This window comes from Oncorhynchus keta, chromosome 19, assembly GCF_023373465.1.
Source record: "Oncorhynchus keta strain PuntledgeMale-10-30-2019 chromosome 19, Oket_V2, whole genome shotgun sequence".
Taxonomy (NCBI): domain Eukaryota; kingdom Metazoa; phylum Chordata; class Actinopteri; order Salmoniformes; family Salmonidae; genus Oncorhynchus; species Oncorhynchus keta.
The window spans coordinates 78,004,044-78,025,601 of NC_068439.1; the positions used below are offsets into that span (position 1 = coordinate 78,004,044).

Consider the following 21,558-nt stretch of genomic DNA (forward strand, 5'->3'; position numbering starts at 1 on the left):
CAATGTGAATCCATGTTAATCAAGTTCAATGTGGATCAATGTTAATCAAGTTCGTTGTGGATCCATCAAAACAAGAAAAGTCTGTTTGATAAACCTTAGTTCAGTTTACTCATCCTTTAAAAAATAAGATAAAACTTCTTTCATCCCAGCTCCATCTGGTCCTGTGGGGGAGGATTAGTATTCCCCACGCTGGCACGGAAACTGTAGCCATGGGAGACCGTTGCCATGGGACCATAATCACTTGGGAGAGAGAGAAAGCGATGCTGACAGTCCCCATTTATCTCAATGCCTGCTGAAACCGTCTGCCTTAGAGGTCACTGTGACCTCAGGGATAATGTCTAACACACAGGTGGAACCGAACTCAGTCCTTTGATTCATGTTTGTGTCCTTGACATGCCGAGATTCTCTCTAATAGTTGTGCATAACGGTGGTTAGTCAGTCACCAACCGTTGGTCCTGGAGAGTTGTTGGGTGGGACGGCTTTTCTTTCAGCCCAGCTCTAATGAATAGTTGTTAAGCTGAACGGGTGGGTTGGTGCTATGTTGGAACCTGCTAGGTTGGGGCGGCAGGTAGCCTAGTGGTTTAGAGGCAGGTAGCCTAGTGGTTTAGAGGCAGGTAGCCTAGTGGTTTAGAGGCAGGTAGCCTAGTGGTTTAGAGGCAGGTAGCCTAGTGGTTTAGAGGCAGGTAGCCTAGTGGTTTAGAGGCAGGTAGCCTAGTGGTTTAGAGACAGGTAGCCTAGTGGTTTAGAGGCAGTTAGCCTAGTGGTTTAGAGGCAGGTAGCCTAGTGGTTTAGAGGCAGGTAGCCTAGTGGTTTAGAGGCAGGTAGCCTAGTGGTTTAGAGGCAGGTAGCCTAGTGGTTTAGAGGCAGGTAGCCTAGTGGTTTAGAGGCAGGTAGCCTAGTGGTTTAGAGGCAGGTAGCCTAGTGGTTTAGAGGCAGGTAGCCTAGTGGTTTAGAGGCAGGTAGCCTAGTGGTTTAGAGGCAGGTAGCCTAGTGGTTTAGAGGCAGGTAGCCTAGTGGATTAGAGGCAGGTAGCCTAGTGGTTTAGAGGCAGGTAGCCTAGTGGTTTAGAGGCAGGTAGCCTAGTGGTTTAGAGGCAGGTAGCCTAGTGGTTTAGAGCGTTGGACTTTGCTAGACCGAATCCCCGAGCTGACAAGGTAAAAAACAATTTTTTTAAATAAAATGTAAATAAAAAAACTATTACAGCCTGTAGATGTCCAGAATCAGTGGTTTGTGAGGATTGTAGTCACATTGTAGTGATGCTTTAGGGAGAAACTCAGCATGATACAACCGTACTTCAAGGAGTCAAGAGGTCAAGTGTTGGGGTTGACCTCTGGTCTATCCTCTGTCATTCACTAACATGTCAGTCTGTTGACCTCTGGTCTATCCTCTGTCATTCACTAACATGTCAGTCTGACCTCTGGTCTATCCTCTGTCATTCACTAACATGTCAGTCTGTTGACCTCTGGTCTATCCTCTGTCATTCACTAACATGTCAGTCTGACCTCTGGTCTATCCTCCGTCATTCACTAACATGTCAGTCTGACCTCTGGTCTATCCTCTGTCATTCACTAACATGTCAGTCTGTTGACCTCTGGTCTATCCTCTGTCATTCACTAACATGTCAGTCTGACCTCTGGTCTATCCTCTGTCATTCACTAACATGTCAGTCTGTTGACCTCTGGTCTATCCTCTGTCATTCACTAACATGTCAGTCTGACCTCTGGTCTATCCTCTGTCATTCACTAACATGTCAGTCTGACCTCTGGTCTATCCTCTGTCATTCACTAACATGTCAGTCTGTTGACCTCTGGTCTATCCTCTGTCATTCACTAACATGTCAGTCTGACCTCTGGTCTATCCTCTGTCATTCACTAACATGTCAGTCTGTTGACCTCTGGTCTATCCTCTGTCATTCACTAACATGTCAGTCTGTTGACCTCTGGTCTATCCTCTGTCATTCACTAACATGTCAGTCTGACCTCTGGTCTATCCTCTGTCATTCACTAACATGTCAGTCTGTTGACCTCTGGTCTATCCTCTGTCATTCACTAACATGTCAGTCTGACCTCTGGTCTATCCTCTGTCATTCACTAACATGTCAGTCTGACCTCTGGTCTATCCTCTGTCATTCACTAACATGTCAGTCTGACCTCTGGTCTATCCTCTGTCATTCACTAACATGTCAGTCTGTTGACCTCTGGTCTATCCTCTGTCATTCACTAACATGTCAGTCTGACCTCTGGTCTATCCTCTGTCATTCACTAACATGTCAGTCTGTTGACCTCTGGTCTATCCTCTGTCATTCACTAACATGTCAGTCTGACCTCTGGTCTATCCTCTGTCATTCACTAACATGTCAGTCTGACCTCTGGTCTATCCTCTGTCATTCACTAACATGTCAGTCTGTTGACCTCTGGTCTATCCTCTGTCATTCACTAACATGTCAGTCTGACCTCTGGTCTATCCTCTGTCATTCACTAACATGTCAGTCTGTTGACCTCTGGTCTATCCTCTGTCATTCACTAACATGTCAGTCTGTTGACCTCTGGTCTATCCTCTGTCATTCACTAACATGTCAGTCTGTTGACCTCTGGTCTATCCTCTGTCATTCACTAACATGTCAGTCTGTTGACCTCTGGTCTATCCTCTGTCATTCACTAACATGTCAGTCTGACCTCTGGTCTATCCTCTGTCATTCACTAACATGTCAGTCTGACCTCTGGTCTATCCTCTGTCATTCACTAACATGTCAGTCTGTTGACCTCTGGTCTATCCTCTGTCATTCACTAACATGTCAGTCTGACCTCTGGTCTATCCTCTGTCATTCACTAACATGTCAGTCTGTTGACCTCTGGTCTATCCTCTGTCATTCACTAACATGTCAGTCTGACCTCTGGTCTATCCTCTGTCATTCACTAACATGTCAGTCTGACCTCTGGTCTATCCTCTGTCATTCACTAACATGTCAGTCTGTTGACCTCTGGTCTATCCTCTGTCATTCACTAACATGTCAGTCTGACCTCTGGTCTATCCTCTGTCATTCACTAACATGTCAGTCTGTTGACCTCTGGTCTATCCTCTGTCATTCACTAACATGTCAGTCTGTTGACCTCTGGTCTATCCTCTGTCATTCACTAACATGTCAGTCTGACCTCTGGTCTATCCTCTGTCATTCACTAACATGTCAGTCTGTTGACCTCTGGTCTATCCTCTGTCATTCACTAACATGTCAGTCTGACCTCTGGTCTATCCTCCGTCATTCACTAACATGTCAGTCTGTTGACCTCTGGTCTATCCTCTGTCATTCACTAACATGTCAGTCTGTTGACCTATAATAATAATAATATATGCCATTTAGCAGACGCTTTATCCAAAGCGACTTACAGTCATGTGTGCATACATTCTACGTATGGGTGGTCCCGGGATCGAACCCACTACCCTGGCGTTACAAGCGCCATGCTCTACCAACTGAGCTACAGAAGGACTATCCTCAGTCTATATATGTCAGTCTGTTGACCTCTGGTCTATCCTCTGTCATTCACTAACATGTCAGTCTGTTGACCTCTGGTCTATCCTCTGTCATTCACTAACATGTCAGTCTGTTGACCTCTGGTCTATCCTCTGTCATTCACTAACATGTCAGTCTGTTGACCTCTGGTCTATCCTCTGTCATTCACTAACATGTCAGTCTGTTGACCTCTGGTCTATCCTCTGTCATTCACTAACATGTCAGTCTGTTGACCTCTGGTCTATCCTCTGTCATTCACTAACATGTCAGTCTGTTGACCTCTGGTCTATCCTCTGTCATTCACTAACATGTCAGTCTGTTGACCTCTGGTCTATCCTCTGTCATTCACTAACATGTCAGTCTGACCTCTGGTCTATCCTCTGTCATTCACTAACATGTCAGTCTGTTGACCTCTGGTCTATCCTCTGTCATTCAGTAACATGTCAGTCTGTCCTCTGGTCTATCCTCTGTCATTCACTAACATGTCAGTCTGTTGACCTCTGGTCTATCCTCTCTGGCCTGTAGGATGTGCTAAGCACCACAGAGACAGCTCTGGCCATGAACAGGTACATCGGTTCGGCCCTGCTTCCCCTGCTGACCAGGTGTGCTGGCCACTTCTCGGGCACGGAGCACTACGCAGCGCTCATCGACTCTACCCTCCACACTATCTATCGGCTGTCCAAGGGCCGCTCCCTCACCAAGGCCCAGAGAGACTCTATCGAGGAGTGTCTTCTTGCCATCTGCAAGTAAGAACTAACACAGACTAGCACCATGTTATAAACCTCTAAGGCTCTGTTGATGCCCTGGGCTCTGCTGTAACTGCTGTGTTGTCATGACAACGATCAACCAATCTGTAGCTGCGGTGTTGTCATGACAATGATCAACCAATCTGTAGCTGCGGTGTTGTCATGACAATGACCAACCAATCTGTAACTGTGGTGTTGTCATGACAATGATCAACCAATCTGTAACTGTGGTAGCTTTATAGCAGAGCTTTCACCCCAAAACATTTTTACGGTAGAAGTCGGAGTATTCACGGCTTATTCCCTGATTCTGGGAATCTTCCAACTGGGAATTTTGTAAAAGTTACTGACACTTTCAACCCTAGTTAGAGCCTAATATTCCAACCTGAGATATGTTCGTATTTGACTGTGTGTCAATCACAGCTCTCTCTTTCCCCTGCTGCCCTACAGACACCTGCGTCCTTCCATGATGCAACAGCTGCTGAGACGTCTGGTGTTCGATGTTCCCCTGCTCACAGAATACTGCAAGATGCCACTCAGGGTAAGATCCCATTCTCACAGAGTACTGCAAGATGCCACTCAGGGTAAGATCCCATTCTCACAGAGTACTGCAAGATGCCACTCAGGGTAAGATCCCATTCTCACAGAGTACTGCAAGATGCCACTCAGGGTAAGATCCCATTCTCACAGAGTACTGCAAGATGCCCCTCAGGGTAAGATCCCATTCTCACAGAGTACTGCAAGATGCCACTCAGGGTAAGATCCCATTCTCACAGAGTACTGCAAGATGCCCCTCAGGGTAAGATCCCATTCTCACAGAGTACTGCAAGATGCCACTCAGGGTAAGATCCCATTCTCACAGAGTACTGCAAGATGCCACTCAGGGTAAGATCCCATTCTCACAGAGTACTGCAAGATGCCACTCAGGGTAAGATCCCATTCTCACAGAGTACTGCAAGATGCCACTCAGGGTAAGATCCCATGCTCACAGAATACTGCAAGATGCCACTCAGGGTAAGATCCCATTCTCACAGAGTACTGCAAGATGCCACTCAGGGTAAGATCCCATTCTCACAGAGTACTGCAAGATGCCACTCAGGGTAAGATCCCATTCTCACAGAGTACTGCAAGATGCCACTCAGGGTAAGATCCCATTCTCACAGAGTACAAGATGCCACTCAGGGTAAGATCCCATTCTCACAGAGTACTGCAAGATGCCACTCAGGGTAAGATGCCATTCTCACAGAATACTGCAAGATGCCCCTCAGGGTAAGATCCCATGCTCACAGAGTACTGCAAGATGCCACTCAGGGTAAGATCCCATTCTCACAGAGTACTGCAAGATGCCACTCAGGGTAAGATCCCATTCTCACAGAGTACTGCAAGATGCCACTCAGGGTAAGATCCCATTCTCACAGAGTACTGCAAGATGCCACTCAGGGTAAGATCCCATGCTCACAGAATACTGCAAGATGCCACTCAGGGTAAGATCCCATTCTCACAGAGTACTGCAAGATGCCACTCAGGGTAAGATCCCATTCTCACAGAGTACTGCAAGATGCCACTCAGGGTAAGATCCCATTCTCACAGAGTACTGCAAGATGCCACTCAGGGTAAGATCCCATTCTCACAGAGTACAAGATGCCACTCAGGGTAAGATCCCATTCTCACAGAGTACTGCAAGATGCCACTCAGGGTAAGATGCCATTCTCACAGAATACTGCAAGATGCCACTCAGGGTAAGATCCCATTCTCACAGAGTACTGCAAGATGCCACTCAGGGTAAGATCCCATTCTCACAGAGTACTGCAAGATGCCACTCAGGGTAAGATCCCATTCTCACAGAGTACTGCAAGATGCCACTCAGGGTAAGATGCCATGCTCACAGAGTACTGCAAGATGCCACTCAGGGTAAGATCCCATTCTCACAGAGTACTGCAAGATGCCACTCAGGGTAAGATCCCATGCTCACAGAGTACAAGATGCCACTCAGGGTAAGATGCCATTCTCACAGAGTACTGCAAGATGCCACTCAGGGTAAGATCCCATTCTCACAGAGTACTGCAAGATGCCACTCAGGGTAAGATCCCATTCTCACAGAGTACTGCAAGATGCCACTCAGGGTAAGATCCCATTCTCACAGAGTACTGCAAGATGCCACTCAGGGTAAGATCCCATTCTCACAGAGTACTGCAAGATGCCCCTCAGGGTAAGATCCCATTCTCACAGAGTACTGCAAGATGCCACTCAGGGTAAGATCCCATTCTCACAGAGTACTGCAAGATGCCACTCAGGGTAAGATCCCATTCTCACAGAGTACTGCAAGATGCCACTCAGGGTAAGATCCCATTCTCACAGAGTACTGCAAGATGCCACTCAGGGTAAGATCCCATTCTCACAGAGTACTGCAAGATGCCACTCAGGGTAAGATCCCATTCTCACAGAGTACTGCAAGATGCCACTCAGGGTAAGATCCCATTCTCACAGAGTACAAGATGCCACTCAGGGTAAGATCCCATTCTCACAGAGTACTGCAAGATGCCACTCAGGGTAAGATCCCATTCTCACAGAGTACTGCAAGATGCCACTCAGGGTAAGATCCCATTCTCACAGAGTACTGCAAGATGCCACTCAGGGTAAGATCCCATTCTCACAGAGTACTGCAAGATGCCACTCAGGGTAAGATCCCATTCTCACAGAGTACTGCAAGATGCCACTCAGGGTAAGATGCCATGCTCACAGAGTACTGCAAGATGCCACTCAGGGTAAGATCCCATTCTCACAGAGTACTGCAAGATGCCACTCAGGGTAAGATGCCATGCTCACAGAGTACTGCAAGATGCCACTCAGGGTAAGATCCCATTCTCACAGAGTACTGCAAGATGCCACTCAGGGTAAGATCCCATTCTCACAGAGTACTGCAAGATGCCACTCAGGGTAAGATCCCATTCTCACAGAGTACTGCAAGATGCCACTCAGGGTAAGATCCCATTCTCACAGAGTACTGCAAGATGCCACTCAGGGTAAGATGCCATGCTCACAGAGTACTGCAAGATGCCACTCAGGGTAAGATCCCATTCTCACAGAGTACTGCAAGATGCCACTCAGGGTAAGATCCCATTCTCACAGAGTACTGCAAGATGCCACTCAGGGTAAGATCCCATTCTCACAGAGTACTGCAAGGTGCCACTCAGGGTAAGATCCCATTCTCACAGAGTACTGCAAGATGCCACTCAGGGTAAGATCCCATTCTCACAGAGTACTGCAAGGTGCCACTCAGGGTAAGATCCCATTCTCACAGAGTACTGCAAGATGCCACTCAGGGTAAGATCCCATTCTCACAGAGTACTGCAAGGTGCCACTCAGGGTAAGATCCCATGCTCACAGAGTACTGCAAGATGCCACTCAGGGTAAGATCCCATTCTCACAGAGTACTGCAAGGTGCCACTCAGGGTAAGATCCCATTCTCACAGAGTACTGCAAGATGCCACTCAGGGTAAGATCCCATTCTCACAGAGTACTGCAAGGTGCCACTCAGGGTAAGATCCCATTCTCACAGAGTACTGCAAGATGCCACTCAGGGTAAGATCCCATTCTCACAGAGTACTGCAAGGTGCCACTCAGGGTAAGATCCCATGCTCACAGAGTACTGCAAGATGCCACTCAGGGTAAGATCCCATTCTCACAGAGTACTGCAAGATGCCACTCAGGGTAAGATCCCATTCTCACAGAGTACTGCAAGATGCCACTCAGGGTAAGATCCCATTCTCACAGAGTACTGCAAGATGCCACTCAGGGTAAGATCCCATTCTCACAGAGTACTGCAAGATGCCACTCAGGGTAAGATCCCATTCTCACAGAGTACTGCAAGGTGCCACTCTGCAGGGTAAGATCCCATTCTCACAGAGTACTGCAAGATGCCACTCAGGGTAAGATCCCATTCTCACAGAGTACTGCAAGATGCCACTCAGGGTAAGATCCCATTCTCACAGAGTACTGCAAGATGCCACTCAGGGTAAGATCCCATTCTCACAGAGTACTGCAAGATGCCACTCAGGGTAAGATCCCATTCTCACAGAGTACTGCAAGATGCCACTCAGGGTAAGATCCCATTCTCACAGAGTACTGCAAGATGCCACTCAGGGTAAGATCCCATTCTCACAGAGTACTGCAAGATGCCACTCAGGGTAAGATCCCATGCTCACAGAGTACTGCAAGGTGCCACTCAGGGTGAGATCCCATTCTCACAGAGTACTGCAAGATGCCACTCAGGGTAAGATCCCATTCTCACAGAGTACTGCAAGATGCCACTCAGGGTAAGATCCCATTCTCACAGAGTACTGCAAGATGCCACTCAGGGTAAGATCCCATGCTCACAGAGTACTGCAAGATGCCACTCAGGGTAAGATCCCATTCTCACAGAGTACTGCAAGATGCCACTCAGGGTAAGATGCCATTCTCACAGAGTACTGCAAGATGCCATTCTCACAGAGTACTGCAAGATGCCACTCAGGGTAAGATCCCATGCTCACAGAGTACTGCAAGATGCCACTCAGGGTAAGATCCCATGCTCACAGAGTACTGCAAGGTGCCACTCAGGGTAAGATCCCATTCTCACAGAGTACAAGATGCCACTCAGGGTAAAATCCCATGCTCACAGAGTACTGCAAGATGCCACTCAGGGTAAGATCCCATTCTCACAGAGTACTGCATGATGCCCCTCAGGGTAAGATCCCATGCTCACAGAGTACTGCAAGATGCCCCTCAGGGTAAGATCCCATTCTCACAGAGTACTGCAAGATGCCACTCAGGGTAAGATCCCATTCTCACAGAGTACAAGATGCCACTCAGGGTAAGATCCCATGCTCACAGAGTACTGCAAGATGCCCCTCAGGGTAAGATCCCATTCTCACAGAGTACTGCAAGATGCCACTCAGGGTAAGATCCCATTCTCACAGAGTACTGCATGATGCCCCTCAGGGTAAGATCCCATGCTCACAGAGTACTGCAAGATGCCCCTCAGGGTAAGATCCCATTCTCACAGAGTACAAGATGCCACTCAGGGTGAGATCCCATTCTCACAGAGTACAAGATGCCACTCAGGGTAAGATCCCATTCTCACAGAGTACAAGATGCCACTCAGGGTAAGATCCCATTCTCACAGAGTACAAGATGCCACTCAGGGTAAGATCCCATTCTCACAGAGTACTGCAAGATGCCACTCAGGGTAAGATCCCATTCTCACAGAGTACTGCAAGATGCCCCTCAGGGTAAGATCCCATTCTCACAGAGTACAAGATGCCACTCAGGGTGAGATCCCATTCTCACAGAGTACAAGATGCCACTCAGGGTAAGATCCCATTCTCACAGAGTACAAGATGCCACTCAGGGTAAGATCCCATTCTCACAGAGTACTGCAAGATGCCACTCAGGGTAAGATCCCATTCTCACAGAGTACTGCAAGGTGCCACTCAGGGTAAGATCCCATTCTCACAGAGTACTGCAAGGTGCCACTCAGGGTGAGATCCCATTCTCACAGAGTACTGCAAGGTGCCACTCAGGGTAAGATCCCATTCTCACAGAGTACTGCAAGGTGCCACTCAGGGTGAGATCCCATTCTCACAGAGTACAAGATGCCACTCAGGGTAAGATCCCATTCTCACAGAGTACTGCAAGGTGCCACTCAGGGTAAGATAACTCTCCTTCTCCGTGTGACAGGAGAATGACCATAAGAACAGTTTGTTTGTGTTGCTGACCGTTGCCACAGAGGAAATGTTTAAAAAGGACAAGCTGTCACGAGCTTCATCCTCTCCTAATAAGATGTGTTTATGACAGTCTCACAGCTCTGAAATACCAATCATATCATTACCCTGGTTTACATCAGCACTGAGCTGCTATATCTATCATCAAGGGGACTTGAGGGTTTGTCAACACTAGTCAACTGTTGTCTCTTTGTGTTTCCTCCAGCTGTTGACTGAACACTATGAGCAGAGCTGGAAGTACTACTGTCTTCCCTCGGGGCTGGGGAGCTCCGGCATGGCCTCGGACGAAGAACTGCTGCTCACCAAGAAACTCTTCTGGGGAATATTCGACTCCCTCTCAACGAAGGTACAGACGGACGGTACTGTTATGTGTAGCCTACAGACCCTGTGTTGTCCCTCAGCTCTGCTTTAATAGGATGCTAATGAAGGCTTAAGGGGTTACAGTACATTACTTTACGCCCGACTGACTTGCATCTAGGTAACAGATTCCTGGTAGTGTGAGTGTCTCTCTAGGTAACAGATTCCTGGTAGTGTGAGTGTGTCTCTAGGTAACAGATTCCTGGTAGTGTGAGTGTCTCTCTAGGTAACAGATTCCTGGTAGTGTGAGTGTCTCTCTAGGTAACAGATTCCAGGTAGTGTGAGTGTCTCTCTAGGTAACAGATTCCTGGTAGTGTGAGTGTCTCTCTAGGTAACAGATTCCTGGTAGTGTGAGTGTCTCTCTAGGTAACAGATTCCTGGTAGTGTGAGTGCCTCTCTAGGTAACAGATTCCTGGTAGTGTGAGTGTCTCTCTAGGTAACAGATTCCTGGTAGTGTGAGTGTCTCTCTAGGTAACAGATTCCTGGTAGTGTGAGTGTCTCTCTAGGTAACAGATTCCTGGTAGTGTGAGTGTCTCTCTAGGTAACATATTCCTGGTAGTGTGAGTGTCTCTCTAGGTAACAGATTCCTGGTAGTGTGAGTGTCTCTCTAGGTAACAGATTCCTGGTAGTGTGAGTGTCTCTCTTGGTAACAGATTCCTGGTAGTGTGAGTGTCTCTCTTGGTAACAGATTCCTGGTAGTGTGAGTGTCTCTCTTGGTAACAGATTCCTGGTAGTGTGAGTGTCTCTCTTGGTAACAGATTCCTGGTAGTGTGAGTTTGTCTATAGGTAACAGATTCCTGGTAGTGTGAGTGTGTCTATAGGTAACAGATTCCTGGTAGTGTTAGTATCTCTCTAGGTAACAGATTCCTGGTAGTGTGAGTGTCTCTCTAGGTAACAGATTCCTGGTAGTGTGAGTGTCTCTCTAGGTAACAGATTCCTGGTTGTGTGAGTGTCTCTCTTGGTAACATATTCCTGGTAGTGTGAATGTCTCTCTAGGTAACAGATTCCTGGTAGTGTGAATGAGAGAGAGAAAGAAAGAGAGAGAGAGAAACACAGTGGAAGAGGACTGTGAACCGAGCTGGAGTGTCGCTGAAATATGAAATAGATTAATCATTTATCAGACTGTGACAGATCACTGCTATGTGGCTCTGCAGTGTTTCTCTCTCTCTCCCCCTATGCCCTTCTCTACCTCTCGCTCTCTCTTCCTCATTCTGCTCCCCTCTCTCTCTCTCTCTCTCTCTCTCTCTCTCTCTCTCTCTGTCTGTCCTCTTTTGACCCAACTGCCCCTGTCTAAGAGAGCAGCAGAGAGAGATAGAACGAGAGAAAGAGATAAAGTAACAGATAGTCTGGAAGCTTTCTAATATCTATTTATTACCTCACCCCTCTGTCTCTATTTATTACCTCACCCCTCTGTCTCTATTTATTACCTCACCCCTCTGTCTCTATTTATTACCTCACCCCTCTGTCTCTATTTATTACCTCACCCCTCTGTCTCCATTTATTACCTCACCCCTCTGTCTCTATTTATTACCTCACCCTCTGTCTCTATTTATTACCTCACCCCTCTGTCTCTATTTATTACCTCACCCTCTGTCTCTATTTATTACCTCACCCCTCTGTCTCTATTTATTACCTCACCCCTCTGTCTCTATTTGTTACCTCACCCCTCTGTCTCTATTTATTACCTCACCCCTCTGTCTCCCCTGTCTCTATTTATTACCTCACCCCTCTGTCTCTATTTATTACCTCACCCCTCTGTCACTATTTATTACCTCACCCCTCTGTCTCTATTTGTTACCTCACCCCTCTGTCTCTATTTGTTACCTCACCCCTCTGTCTCTATTTATTACCTCACCCCTCTGTCTCCCCTGTCTCTATTTATTACCTCACCCCCCTGTCTCTATTTATTACCTCACCCCCCTGTCTCTATTTATTACCTCACCCCTCTGTCTCTATTTATTACCTCACCCCTCTGTCTCCCCTGTCTCTATGTATTACCTCACCCCCCTGTCTCTATTTATTACCTCACCCCTCTGTCTCTATTTATTACCTCACCCCTCTGTCTCTATTTATTACCTCACCCCTCTGTCTCCCCTGTCTCTATGTATTACCTCACCCCTCTGTCTCTATTTATTACCTCACCCCTCTGTCTCCCCCTGTCTCTATGTGTTACCTCACCACTCTGTCTCCCCTGTCTCTATTTATTACCTCACCCCTCTGTCTCCCCTGTCTCTATGTATTACCTCACCCCTCTGTCTCCCCCTGTCTCTATTTATTACCTCACCACTCTGTCTCCCCTGTCTCTATGTATTACCTCACCCCTCTGTCTCCCCCTGTCTCTATTTATTACCTCACCACTCTGTCTCCCCTGTCTCTATGTATTACCTCACCCCTCTGTCTCCCCTGTCTCTATTTATTACCTCACCACTCTGTCTCCCCCTATCTCTATTTATTACCTCACCCCTCTGTCTCTATTTATTACCTCACCCCTCTGTCTCTATTTATTACCTCACCCCTCTGTCTCCCCTGTCTCTATGTATTACCTCACCCCTCTGTCTCTATTTATTACCTCACCACTCTGTCTCCCCTGTCTCTATGTATTACCTCACCCCTCTGTCTCCCCTGTCTCTATTTATTACCTCACCACTCTGTCTCCCCTGTCTCTATGTGTTACCTCACCACTCTGTCTCCCCCTGTCTCTATGTATTACCTCACCCCTCTGTCTCCCCTGTCTCTGTCTCCCCCCATACAGAAGTTTGACTCTGACCTGTTCAAGACTGGCATGGCCTGTCTGAGTGCTACCGCTGGGGCGTTGCCACCTGACTATGTGGATGCCAGCCCTGGTGCCACCCTGGAGAAGCAGGCGTCTGTGGATGCACACGGCAACTTCGACCCCAAACCCATCAACACTGCCAAGTAAGTGGCCCAGGGAGAGAGAGACTTTGACATTTAAAAGCTCTTATTGAACACAAATGACCAAAACTAGGACATGGAGGTCAGAATCCCCAGAACACACATGACACCATATAGGACTAAAAGATGGGAGCAGAGTGAGACTCGCCCTTACTGCACTAGATGTCTAGGCTGTATTGAAGGGAAGGACTAACAGTGGTGTCTGTCTCCTTCTTTCTAGTATTTCCCTTCCAGAGAAACTGGACTATATTGCCAACAAGTTTGCAGAGCATTCCCATGTCAAGTGGTCCTCAGAGAAGGTACTGTAACCTCAACAACTAGGTTCAGACACTGTCTTTCCTGTGTACAAGTTTAAATGTAAGGTATATACAGTTGTAGTCGGAAGTTTACATAAACTTAGGTTGGAGTCATTAAAACTTGTTTTTCAACCACTCCACAAATGTCTTCTTAAGAAACTATAGTTTTGGCAAGTCGGTTAGGGCATCTACTTTTTGCATGACACAACATTTTTCCAACAATTGTTTACAGACAGATTATTTCACTTATAATTCACTGTATCACAATTCCAGTGAGTCAGAAGTTTACATACACTAAGTTGACTGTGCCTTTAAACAGATTGGAAAATTCCAGAAAATTATGTCATGGCTTTAGAAGCTTCTGATAGGCTAATTGACATAATTTGAGTCACTTGGAGGTGTACCTGTGGATGTATTTCAAGGCCTACCTTCAAACTCAGTGCCTCTTTGCTTGACATCATGGGAAAATCAAAAGAAATCAGCCAAGACAAAAATCTGAATGCCTGAAGATACCACATTCATCTGTACAACAATAGTGCGCAAGTATAAACACCATGGGTCCACACAGCCGTCATACCGCTCAGGAAGGAGACACGTTCTGTCTCCTAGAGATGAACGTACTTTGGTGCGAAAAGTGCAAATCAATCCCAGAACAACAGCAAAGGACCTTGTGAAGATGCTGGAGGAAACAGGTACAAAAGTATCTATATCCACAGAAAAACGAGTCCTATATCGACATAACCTGAAAGGCCGCTCAGCAAGGAAGAAGCCACTGCTCCAAAACCGCCATAAAAAAGCCAGACTACGGTTTGCATCTGCACATGGGGACAAAGATCATACTTTTTGGAGAAATGTCCTCTTATCTGATGAAACAAAAATAGAACTGTTTGGCCATAATGACCATCGTTATGTTTGGAGGACAAAGAGGGAGGCTTGCAAGCCGAAGAACACCATCCCAACCGTGAAGCACGGGGGTGGCAGCATCATGTTGTGGGGGTGCTTTGCTGCAGGAGGGACTGTTGCACTTCACAAAATAGATGGTACATGAGGAAGGAAAATTATGTGGATATATTGAAGCAACATCTCAAGACATCAGTCAGGAAGTTAAAGCTTGGTCGCAAATGGGTCTTCCAAATGGACAATGACCCCAAGCATACTTCCAAAGTTGTGGCAAAATGCTTAAGGACAACAAAGTCAAGGTATTGGAGTGGCCAGCACAAAGCCCTGACCTCAATCCCATAACAAATTTGTGGGCAAAACTGAAAAAGCGTGTGTGAGCAAGGAGGCCTACAAACCTGACTCAGTTACACCAGCTCTGTCAGGAGGAATGGGCCAAAATTCACCCAACTTTTTATTGTGGGAAGCTTGTGGAAGGCTACCCAAAACATTTGACCCAAGTTAAACAATTTGAAGGCAATGCTACCAAATACTAATTGAGTGTATTGTCACAGGCCGGCTCATAGCCTGTGGCAAAAAGTGAGGGGACACAAACAACAGGTATTGGCCAATCAAAAAGGTTCTTTATTGTAAACCAAATCTATTAACTTTAAACAAAGAAAAAGGAATGAAAGTGTCATAATGTAGGGTGTATGTAAAGGGTGTATGTAAAGTGTCATAATGTAGGGTGTATGTAAAGGGTGTATGTAAAGTGTCATAATGTAGGGTGTATGTAAAGGGTGTATGTAAAGTGTCATAATGTAGGGTGTATGTAAAGGGTGTATGTAAAGTGTCATAATGTAGGGTGTATGTAAAGGGTGTATGTAAAGTGTGTATGTAAAGTGCAGGGATGCGTGAATCTGTGTGTGTGAATGACTGAGTGAAAACTATGCAAAACCACAAAGGAACAAACAAAACAGGATCATACCTGTAGGAGCAGAGAGAGAGAGAGAGACGAGTGGTTAGTGAAGCAGCAGTTTAAATACCCTGAGCCCAGGTGACTCCAATCACTAACGACCCTCCTCTGCCTGCAGGAGGAACTGCCCCTGCACTGCAGAGGAGGGGCTGTGACAGTATGTAAACTTCTGACCCACTGGGAATGTGACTAAAGAAATCAAATCTGATATAAATAATTCTCTACTATTATTCTGACATTTCACATTTTAAAATAAAGTGGTGATCCTAATTGACCTAAAACAGGGAATTTTTACTAGGATTAAATGTCAGGGATTGTGAAAACTGAGTTTAAATGTATTTGGCTAAGGTGTATGTAAACTTCCGACTTAAACTGTAAATCGCCGAATTCCTGGCCTAACTCCTGGCCTAACATGGCCTAATTCCTGGCCTAAATCCTGGCCTAACATGGCCTAAATCCTGGCCTAAATCCTGGCCTAACTCCTGGCCTAACATGGCCTCATTCCTAAACTCCTGGCAAGGCTAAATCCAAGGTGACAGCGGGTTGGAAAATGGGAGAGAGTGTGGATGACAAAGCTAAAACTCCTGGCCTAAATCCTGGCCTAAATAATCCTGGCCTAGGACTGTTGATACCTAACATGGCCTCATTCCTAGCCTAACTCCTGGATTAACAAGGCCTAATTCTTGTTTTCAAGGTGACAGCGGGTTGGAAAATGGGAGAGAGTGTGGATGACAAAGCTAAAACTCACCCACTGCTGAAGCCGTATAAATCACTCAGTGAGAAGGTACTGTTGATACTATAGCAATAATCTATCACTCAGTGTGAAGGTACTGTTGATACTATAACACTAACCTATCACTCAGTGTGAAGGTACTGTTGATACTATAACACTAACCTATCACTCAGTGTGAAGGTACTGTTGATACTATAGCAATAATCTATCACTCAGTGTGAAGGTACTGTTGATACTATAATACTAACCTATCACTCAGTGTGAAGGTACTGTTGATACTATAACACTAACCTATCACTCAGTGTGAAGGTACTGTTGATACTATAACACTAACCTATCACTCAGTGTGAAGGTACTGTTGATACTATAACACTAACCTATCACTCAGTGTGAAGGTACTGTTGATACTATAACACTAACCTATCACTCAGTGTGAAGGTACTGTTGATACTATAATACTAACCTATCACTCAGTGTGAAGGTACTGTTGATACTATAACACTAACCTATCACTCAGTGTGAAGGTACTGTTGATACTATAATACTAACCTATCACTCAGTGTGAAGGTACTGTTGATACTATAATACTAACCTATCACTCAGTGTGAAGGTACTGTTGATACTATAACACTAACCTCAGAATCCAGAACCACATTTATTTGCACTAGCGAGCTAGATAGCTAGCTAGCGATCTGTCACGTGAGATTAGTGTATTAATTGTGACAGAAATAATTAAAAGGGTCATTTCCACAGTGTGTGTGCCTGTGTCCTCCCTGTGTAGGAGAGGGAAACATACCGCTGGCCAGTGAAGGAGTCTTTAAAGAGCATGCTGGCAATGGGTTGGAACATGGAGAGGACCAAAGAGGGAGAGGCCATGTTCATCGAGAAACAAAGCAAGATCTCCGAGTCCCCTCAGGTAGTGTGTGTGTGTGTGTGTGTTTTTATTTTATTTTTTTGAATGGCTAACGTCACCCCATGTCGATCCATCAGATCACCCATTTCTGTAGTTATTGATTCATTGTATTATGTTTTAATGTTGACAGGACAACGATAACGAATTCATCCTGGAACCACCCTTGGACCTGAACAATATTACTCTATCCAGAGAGTTGCAGGTTGTTGCCATGGAACAATTGCTCTGTTGTTTACGTTAATGTCATTGAACAATGTCCTCCAGAACGTTTTACCCTCTTATCAAATTCTGATACTATATAATGTAATATGACGTCATAAGGGTCCTGGTGGTTAGAGCAGGTAGCCTAGTGGTTAGAGACAGATAGCCTAGTGGTTAGAGACAGGTAGCCTAGTGTTTAGAGACAGGTAGCCTAGTGGTTAGAGACAGGTAGCCTAGTGGTTAGAGACAGGTAGCCTAGTGGTTAGAGACAGGTAGCCTAGTGTGAAGGTAGGTTATAATACTAACCTATCACTCAGACAGGTAGCCTAGTGGTTAGAGACAGGTAGCCTAGTGGTTAGAGACAGGTAGCCTAGTGGTTAGAGCAGGTAACCTAGTGGTTAGAGACAGGAAGCCTAGTGGTTAGAGCAGGTAGCCTAGTGGTTAGAGACAGATAGCCTAGTGGTTAGAGACAGGTAGCCTAGTGTTTAGAGACAGGTAGCCTAGTGGTTAGAGACAGGTAGCCTAGTGGTTAGAGACAGGTAGCCTAGTGGTTAGAGACAGGTAGCCTCAGTGGTTAGAATGACAGGTAAACTAGTGGTTAGAGCAGGTAACCTAGTGGTTAGAGACAGGAAGCCTGTGGTTAATGTCATTGAACAATGTCAGGTAGCCTTAGTGGTTATATAATGAGACAGATAGCCTAGTGGTTAGAGACAGATAGCCTAGTGTTTAGAGACAGGTAGCCTAGTGGTTAGAGACAGGTAGCCTAGTGGTTAGAGACAGGTAGCCTAGTGGTTAGAGACAGGTAGCCTAGTGGTTAGAGACAGGTAAACTAGTGGTTAGAGACAGGTAACCTAGTGGTTAGAGACAGGTAACCTAGTGGTTAGAGACAGGTAGCCTAGTGGTTAGAGACAGGTAGCCTAGTGGTTAGAGACAGGTAGCCTAGTGGTTAGAGACAGGTAGCCTAGTGGTTAGAGACAGGTAGCCTAGTGGTTAGAGCAGGTAGCCTAGTGGTTAGAGACAGATAGCCTAGTGGTTAGAGACAGGTAGCCTAGTGTTTAGAGACAGGTAGCCTAGTGGTTAGAGACAGGTAACCTAGTGTTTAGAGACAGGTAGCCTAGTGGTTAGAGACAGGTAGCCTAGTGGTTAGAGACAGGTAAACTAGTGGTTAGAGACAGGTAACCTAGTGGTTAGAGACAGGTAACCTAGTGGTTAGAGACAGGTAGCCTAGTGGTTAGAGACAGATAGCCTAGTGGTTAGAGACAGGTAGCCTAGTGGTTAGAGACAGGTAGCCTAGTGGTTAGAGACAGGTAGCCTAGTGGTTAGAGACAGGTAACCTAGTGGTTAGAGACAGGTAACCTAGTGGTTAGAGACAGGTAGCCTAGTGGTTAGAGACAGATAGCCTAGTTGTTAGAGACAGGTAGCCTAGTGGTTAGAGACAGGTAGTCTAGTGGTTAGAGACAGGTAGCCTAGTGGTTAGAGACAGGTAACCTAGTGGTTAGAGACAGGTAGCCTAGTGGTTAGAGACAGGTAACCTAGTGGTTAGAGACAGGTAGCCTAGTGGTTAGAGACAGGTAACCTAGTGGTTAGAGACAGGTAAACTAGTGGTTAGAGACAGGTAACCTAGTGGTTAGAGACAGGTAACCTAGTGGTTAGAGACAGGTAGCCTAGTGGTTAGAGCAGGTAGCCTGGTGGTTAGAGCAGGTAGCCTGGTGGTTAGAGCAGGTAGCCTGGTGGTTAGAGACAGGTAACCTAGTGGTTAGAGACAGGTAGCCTAGTGGTTAGAGCAGGTAACCTAGTGGTTAGAGACAGGAAGCCTAGTGGTTAGAGACAGGTAACCTAGTGGTTAGAGACAGGTAGCCTAGTGGTTAGAGACAGGTAACCTAGTGGTTAGAGACAGGTAACCTAGTGGTTAGAGACAGGTAACCTAGTGGTTAGAGACAGGAAGCCTAGTGGTTAGAGACAGGTAACCTAGTGGTTAGAGACAGGTAGCCTAGTGGTTAGAGACAGGTAACCTAGTGGTTAGAGACAGGTAGCCTAGTGGTTAGAGACAGGTGACCTAGTGGTTAGAGACAGGTAGCCTAGTGGTTAGAGACAGGTAGCCTAGTGGTTAGAGACAGGTGACCTAGTGGTTAGAGACAGGTAGCCTAGTCTTTAGAGACAGGTAGCCTAGTGGTTAGAGACAGGTAGCCTAGTGGTTAGAGACAGGTAGCCTAGTGGTTAGAGACAGGTAGCATAATGGTTAGAGACAGGTAGCCTAGTGGTTAGAGGCAGGTAGCCTAGTGGTTAGAGACATGTAGCCTAGTGGTTAGAGCAGGTAGCCTAGTGGTTAGAGACAGGTAGCCTAGTGGTTAGAGGCAGGTAGCCTTGTGGTTAGAGCAGGTAGCCTAGTGGTTAGAGACAGGTAGCCTAGTGGTTAGAGACAGGTAACCTAGTGGTTAGAGACAGGTAACCTAGTGGTTAGAGACAGGTAACCTAGTGGTTAGAGACAGGTAGCCTGGTGGTTAGAGCAGGTAGCCTGGTGGTTAGAGCAGGTAGCCTGGTGGTTAGAGACAGGTAACCTGGTGGTTAGAGACAGGTAGCCTAGTGGTTAGAGCAGGTAACCTAGTGGTTAGAGACAGGAAGCCTAGTGGTTAGAGACAGGAAGCCTAGTGGTTAGAGACAGGTAACCTAGTGGTTAGAGACAGGTAGCCTAGTGGTTAGAGCAGGTAACCTAGTGGTTAGAGACAGGTAACCTAGTGGTTAGAGACAGGAAGCCTAGTGGTTAGAGACAGGTAACCTAGTGGTTAGAGACAGGTAGCCTAGTGGTTAGAGACAGGTAACCTAGTGGTTAGAGACAGGTAACCTAGTGGTTAGAGACAGGTAACCTAGTGGTTAGAGCAGGTAGCCTAGTGGTTAGAGCAGGTAGCCTAGTGGTTAGAGACAGGTAACCTAGTGGTTAGAGACAGGTAGCCTAGTCTTTAGAGACAGGTAGCCTAGTGGTTAGAGACAGGTAGCCTAGTGGTTAGAGACAGGTAGCCTAGTGGTTAGAGCAGGTAGCATAATGGTTAGAGCAGGTAGCCTAGTGGTTAGAGGCAGGTAGCCTAGTGGTTAGAGACATGTAGCCTAGTGGTTAGAGCAGGTAGCCTAGTGGTTAGAGGCAGGTAGCCTAGTGGTTAGAGGCAGGTAGCCTTGTGGTTAGAGCAGGTAGCCTAGTGGTTAGAGGCAGGTAGCCTAGTGGTTAGAGGCAGGTAGCCTTGTGGTTAGAGCAGGTAGCGTAGTGGTTAGAGGCAGGTAGCCTAGTGGTTAGAGACAGGTAGCCTAGTGGTTAGAGCAGGTAGCCTAGTGGTTAGAGACAGGTAGCCTAGTGGTTAGAGCAGGTAGCCTAGTGGTTAGAGACAGGTAACCTAGTGGTTAGAGACAGGTAGCCTAGTGGTTAGAGCAGGTAGCCTAGTGGTTAGAGACAGGTAGCCTAGTGGTTAGAGCAGGTAGCCTAGTGGTTAGAGACAGGTAACCTAGTGGTTAGAGACAGGTAGCCTAGTCCTTCTGTAGCTCAGTTGGTAGAGCATGGCGCTTGTAACGCCAGGGTAGTGGGTTCGATTCCCGGGACCACCCATACGTAGAATGTATGCACACATGACTGTAAGTCGCTTTGGATAAAAGCGTCTGCTAAATGGCATATATTATATTATATTATTATTATATATTAGAGAGTTGGGACTAGTAGCCGAAAGGTTGCAAGATCAAATCCCCGAGCTGACAAGGTACAAATCTGTCATTCTGCCCCTGAACAAGGCAGTTAACCCACTGTTCCTCGGCCGTCATTGAAAAAAATAATTAGTTATTAATTGACTTGCTTAGTTTAATAAAAGGTAAAAAATATCTGATGTCATGTTACTAAGCAGGTACAGTGTTCTGTGGGGCATGGTTGTTTCTCTGTACTGTGCATCAGACATGGGCTCACATGCTATTGGAATTTGTTGTGCTTTGTTTAAGATTACAATAGGACAAATAGAACAGTCCCAAAAGTACAAACCCCACCCAAGATTTGAAATAGTATTGGAACCCGGGTCTGTTGTACACTGTGACACATTCAAGTAAGTGATTGTTCTCCATGTCCATGTGTGTGTGTTCCCCATTGTAGGGGATGGTGGAGGTTGTAGCAGAGAACTACCACAACATCTGGGCCAAGAAGAAGAAGACTGAGCTGAACAGTAAAGGTATGTCGTCCAGTCACAAGGCCCAGGCATCCCTTGTAATCACCCAATGAGATACATGGTGTGTTTGTAAATTAACTCTGGAGT

The 21,558-nt window shown here is 46.3% G+C and overlaps 1 protein-coding gene across 3 annotated transcripts in view; it reads left to right on the forward strand.

Moving 5' to 3' along the window:
* The window catches only part of LOC118374826 (ryanodine receptor 3-like), a 251,864-nt gene that overhangs the window by 169,615 nt on the left and 60,691 nt on the right, over positions 1–21,558 (forward strand). For all 3 annotated transcript variants that reach the window (XM_052471367.1, XM_052471368.1, XM_052471369.1), the window contains 9 exons: positions 4,034–4,254; positions 4,702–4,792; positions 10,219–10,359; positions 13,123–13,286; positions 13,504–13,582; positions 16,126–16,215; positions 16,946–17,080; positions 17,208–17,279; positions 21,399–21,474. In XM_052471367.1, coding sequence (XP_052327327.1) covers positions 4,034–4,254; positions 4,702–4,792; positions 10,219–10,359; positions 13,123–13,286; positions 13,504–13,582; positions 16,126–16,215; positions 16,946–17,080; positions 17,208–17,279; positions 21,399–21,474 — 1,069 coding nt within the window. The remainder of the gene's footprint in view (positions 1–4,033; positions 4,255–4,701; positions 4,793–10,218; positions 10,360–13,122; positions 13,287–13,503; positions 13,583–16,125; positions 16,216–16,945; positions 17,081–17,207; positions 17,280–21,398; positions 21,475–21,558) is intronic.